The 5,715-nt window shown below is 33.9% G+C and overlaps 1 protein-coding gene across 1 annotated transcript; it reads left to right on the top strand.

Annotated features, from left to right (window-relative positions):
- The first annotated feature begins 1,145 nt into the window (after nucleotides 1-1,145).
- LOC133314726 (uncharacterized) lies at nucleotides 1,146-4,651 on the top strand. Its single transcript, XM_061516239.1, has 10 exons — nucleotides 1,146-1,503; nucleotides 1,580-1,645; nucleotides 1,742-1,922; nucleotides 2,178-2,374; nucleotides 2,653-2,703; nucleotides 2,809-2,900; nucleotides 3,366-3,493; nucleotides 3,783-3,865; nucleotides 4,030-4,134; nucleotides 4,349-4,651. Exons 1-10 carry the CDS (start codon nucleotides 1,180-1,182, stop codon nucleotides 4,484-4,486), a joined length of 1,365 nt encoding a protein of 454 aa, XP_061372223.1. The 5' UTR covers nucleotides 1,146-1,179; the 3' UTR covers nucleotides 4,487-4,651.
- The last annotated feature ends 1,064 nt before the right edge of the window (nucleotides 4,652-5,715 follow it).

Genomic DNA, 5,715 nt, shown 5'->3' on the forward strand with positions numbered 1-5,715 from the left:
CTCAAATTTGTAGAGAAAAAATTATATTTTTCTTAACTTTTCATTGAAAAATGTTTTGAAGATATTAATTGATTGTTGTAAGAGCTATTTCCATTTATCTTAATTTTATTTATTTATTTATTTTTTAAAATATCTGAAATTATAATAGAACTCAAAATATTTACACAAATATAATATATTTAGGCTAAGTCTAGCCGTACTTATTTAGTTACACTCTTATCCATGACGATACTTGTATCAATGCATAATATTTCAAAATTATAGTTATAAAATACGATGGCATATAGAGTTATAGACGATAAAATTGGAAACCACGTTAAACTTTTAATTTCTTGCCTGGTGTAAAATATCTATAAAAAAATATGGTTTTCTGCAACTTTCAATTTTTTTTCTTTAATTCAAATTTTTAAAAATAAACTAAACATCTAATTTCGTAATTTATTTAATTTTTCCCCCCCTCTCCTTACACCATAAACTTCTTTACGGTCTTCAGGGGTCTGTTAGCTGGGAATAGTATATTTTGTTTGATTTTTAACTTAATAATGTAAATATTCAACAAAAAGTAGCTTAGGAGATAATAAAAATCTCCGATTTTTTTTATCTATTAAATTAAGTTATATATGTATAAAAAAAGGTTTAATGTTTGTTATTTTAAATGACATAAATTATGTCATTTTAAGAGAGAGATAGACACAGAAAATGAAAATTATGGAAGAGAGAAATTGAGTATTTTTTTAATTTAAAATTTAAATAAAAAAATTTATTATGTGTCTATTACTCTCTTACAATCACAAACACTTTTTCCAAATATTATAGGAAAAATCATCTATCTTTTTAAAGGATATAAATATATGTCATTTTAGATTCTAACCGTTGATTTCCGTCCATCAACAATTATAATTTGTTGGATCAAAAATATTAATTAATATATAATAAGTTTGGCACATTAAGTGATGGACGAAAATCAACTATTATGATCTAAAGGATACATGCTTTTCCCATAATATTTTGGTGTTTAATATAACAGCCGTGTCCGTCGAGTGTTTAAGCCCACGACCCGTTTGACGGGCCCAATACCCAACGAAGAATCCGATGTCGAAACCGAGAAATCTAAACCCTGTGACTCTCATCCTTCAAACGCTGAACCCTGGCTAGTGGCTAGTGGCTAATCCATTCTCCATGAGCATGGCTTCTCTCACTTTCAAAGCCGAGTTGGTATCCACCTTCTTTGGCTTTGCTTATCGCAATCCCAAACCCTTCAATCCACTCCAAACCACCTTCGTCCCTCTTCTATGCAAAACAAAAACTCATTCCCAATCGCTATCTTCTTATTCCTTTTCTAGAACATTCGCTCTAAACCCTAGCAGGGGCACTCGCCGCTTCACCGTCGCCGCAACCACCACAGCGCCGCCTCATACTGAGGGCTCCGATGTTTCCACTGCGATTCCGCCCGATAATCGCATTCCGGCTACCATCATCACCGGCTTTCTCGGTTCTGGCAAGGTATCCTATTTCCTCATTTTCTTATTCAATTTCAAATTTGCAGCACCAGAACTGATTTTGACGTGGAATTGAGCAGACAACGCTGCTAAACCATATTCTGACTGCGGAGCATGGAAAACGAATTGCGGTTATTGAGAATGAGGTTTGTGGTGGAGTGGAATTTTCTATATAACATGATTCCAATGAATTCGAACATGTTTGTTCCCGTTAACGCGTGTTGTTTTCTGCATTGTTGTAGTTTGGTGAAGTTGACATAGATGGTTCTTTAGTCGCTGCGAAAACTGCTGGTGCTGAAGATATTATGATGTTGAACAATGGCTGCCTTTGCTGCACCGTCAGGGGCGACCTTGTCAGAATGATTGCGGAATTAGTCACTAAGAAGAAAGGAAAATTTGACCACATTGTTATAGAGACTACAGGTAACTATGCAACTTTTTTTCGGTGTATTTATTTGTCGTCATCAAAGTTTTAAACCTTAGAGTTTCTTAACTTCTGCTTAAAATCTTAATTTATCGAGATACTTATTACGGTTGTACTTAATCTGACTTGTTTGAACCTTACAGTTTCTTCACTTATGCCTGAAAATTCTTAATTTATTGAGATACTACTTATTAAGATTGTACTTAATAAGATTGTACTTAATGCGACTTGTTTCATTGTTCGTATTTCTACAGGTTTGGCGAATCCAGCACCAATAATCCAGACATTTTATGCAGAGGATAAGATTTTTAATGAAGTCAAGTTGGATGGTGTTGTCACTTTGGTTGATGCAAAACATGCTGATTTTCATCTTGACGAAGTTAAGCCAAAAGGCGTGGTCAATGAGGCAGTGGAACAGATTGCTTATGCAGATCGTATAATTGTAAATAAGGTATTGAATACTTTATTCTTATCGCAGAAAGACCTCATTTCTATGTTAATGTGGTAAAAAATTTGGATTATTTAGAAAATAGCCTCTCAGTTTTGATCTAGTAACTAGTTAACCAACTGATGGATAGTTTAGTTTTATTCTAGTATGGCTGACCTTGTCTGTCAATACATTCAATGTGGAAGTATTTTTAAAATTCTACATACCAGGTTGTGGAATGAAATGAATACTTTCTTTAGGCCAGAGATAGTAGGCTAATATTCTTGTCTATCTTGTACCAGACTGACCTCGTTGGTGAATCAGACATTGCTTCTTTGGTCCAGCGGATAAGGGTTGGTGTCTTTCTCTTCCTATTGTTTCCAAGGGTTCAGTTTTTATTTTAATTTCATTTCATTATTTTGAGCACCATATGAATGTTGCTGAGTTTTTTGATACAGAAAATAAATGGCTTGGCCCATTTAAAGCGGACAGAGTTTGGAAAAGTTAACTTGGATTATGTCCTTGGCATTGGGGGTTTTGATTTGGAGAGGTAGCTTTTTGTTCTTGTTTCCTACTTTCTGGGTTCGAATTATTTAAGAAAAAGGAAATCTGAATTTGGGATTCTTTTTCTCTGCACCTGGAATTTCTTTTTAATTGTATGATTCCTGCAAGTCTGCACCCCTTTCATTTATAAATAATTATATACCTTGGTCTTTTCATATTGAAATTATTCCCATTTTTGTTGTTGATCATTTATACTGAAACCATTCCCATTTGTCTACTATTCATAGACGCATATCTTAAGATTTGGTTTGGTGTTAATGCTTGTCCTTAATGGCGACAATCCTCTAAGTAGTAATCACATTCCTCTGCCCCTGTCAAATGCCTTGTTTCAGTTCCATGTAATCCATAATCTTACATGGATATTTGGATATTTCTGCTTCAATATTTTTATTATCCTTATGCTGTCCTAGCCTGCATATATGATTTGTGTATTTTTCTTGATCTTTACTAGGATTGAGAGTGCTGTCAATGATGAAGTTGCAAAAGAAGATCATGTCCACAGCCATGACCACGAGCACGAGCACCATGACCATGATCACCACCACCATAACCATGATGACTCACACGACCATAAGCACGGTACCTACTGATTCATCTTGAGTCAGAACTATTTACATGCCATGTTATTATTGTTTGCAGCTCTAGTCACATTGCAGTGGTGCCCATGTCTTAATGAATCTTACAAATGAAGTTTAACTTTATTAATCACACATTTTATTTGGATATCTATAGATCTATATTATTATTTCCCTAATTTTATTATTTGGATGTGCCTTCTCAATTCATAATGACATAGCTTATAAAACATTATTATTTTGATTCTGTAGTTGTGCTATAAAGTGAAAGATTGATTTTGTTTTATATGCAGATCACCACTCTCATGATCATAGTCACGATCCTGGTGTTACATCCGTCAGCATAGTTTGTGAAGGAAGCTTAGACCTCGAGAAGGTTAGTCCTTACAATTTGTCTACTTATGCTTAATCCCAAGTGTATAGATTTCTCTTTTCCATTTGGATTCTTGGGGAATGCCTTTTATTGCAGATGTTTATGTATATGTAAAAAGTCAATGTTGGCATTTATGTAATGAAAGGGTAATTTGTTAACTTTTTCAGGCAAACATGTGGCTTGGCACCTTGTTGCTGGATCGTAGTGAAGACATTTATAGGATGAAGGGTCTTCTATCTGTTCAAGGAATGAATGAGAGATTTGTCTTTCAGGTGAATTTGAGTTCCTTTTCCATGATGAGATTTCCATATGGATCTTTCTAAAATTTTCAATTTTATGCTACTTTGTTGTTGTCATCTGTCAATCAGGTGGCTATCTTCTCTCTGCCCCCATCTCACCCTCCCTTTTGCCCACACCAACTTTCTTTCACTTTTATCGCTTACTGTGTTCAGTTTCACTGACGTAAGCAGAGTTTTTCTGTAACAGGGAGTTCATGACATATTCCAAGGTTCACCTGAAAGGTTGTGGGGGCCAGATGAACCAAGGTTAAACAAAATTGTTTTCATAGGTAAAAACTTGGATGCTAAGGAATTGGAAAAGGGATTCAAGGCCTGTTTACTGTGATACTTAGTTCAATACAATGTGCTTCAATTCTCACTCTTTCTGCCGATGTCGCACGTTGAAGATGAGTGTGTCTATATTCCAATACCATGTAGAAAGAAATCTGGACTGACTGGACCATATTTATAGTGAAAAATGTTACATTCCCAGAATACCTTCATCCTTTAATGGTGTTTCAGTCTCATTCAATTCAACTATTCTTGTTGGTTTCGAATGGTCTATCGCTGTTATAACTTTTAGTGCTCGTTTGGTGGACAGGATAACAATATGATATGGGGCTGATAAGGGTAGGATATGATATGGGGCTGATAAGCCTATATCATGTCCTGTGTTTGATGAGCACCTGATTAGCAATCTGATAAGATTATGTAGAAGGAGAAATGGGAAAGAAAAAACAAAATTTAATGCAATAAATACAAATATATTGGGTAGTGTGGGGATATATTGGATATTCAATATTGGTATCCTATCCTATTGAATTCTAACCTAGCTCTCTCCATAGGTTTAGGAATCATGTATTAGATAGGATAAAGTGAGACAATAGGATAAATTAATCATATCCTATTGATCCACCAAACAAGAGATAAAAATAGAATATGATAAGTTATCCTATCTTATCTTCTTTATCAGGTGCTCCAAACAGTCCCTTAAGGGATTAAACTAAGTTGAGAAAATATCATCTGAGAACATTATTAACTTGTATAAATTGAAGGACCCTATACTTTAATATTATAAAAAGATAATGACATGCAAAAATAAGTTCATGTAAGCTATTATTATTATTTTTTTTATGTTAATACTTTTTGAAGTCATTATGGAAGCTCTAGTCATACACAATTATTGTAAGAATTTATTTTTTGTACATGTAACTATCAATTATAATTAAGTATATTTTCATAAAATTTACAATAATTTATCTCGAAATTGCGTATCTTAGTGAAGCACATCCGCCAGAGCTAGTTTATTAAATAAAATCTGAACGAGTTTTGGCATACGTGGTATGCGGTCATGCCAGTGAAAATACCAAAAATCCAATGCATTTACATAATTTGGAAAAGAAAAAAAAAAGTAAATAAAAATGTAAACCGTGTTTTCAATTTTCATTAGGTTGAGAAAGGTTGGATGGTTCGATGTACACTGATATAAATATAGCCTTCAAAGTGACAAAGCCAATATGAACCACCGTACAGAATTTCAAACACCAAATGTGAAAGGCAATAATAACAAGCAAA

Source organism: Gastrolobium bilobum, unplaced genomic scaffold, assembly GCF_033153095.1.
Source record: "Gastrolobium bilobum isolate Gb01-03AN ecotype WA unplaced genomic scaffold, APGP_CSIRO_Gbil_v1 utg14977, whole genome shotgun sequence".
NCBI classification, from domain to species: Eukaryota; Viridiplantae; Streptophyta; class Magnoliopsida; order Fabales; family Fabaceae; genus Gastrolobium; species Gastrolobium bilobum.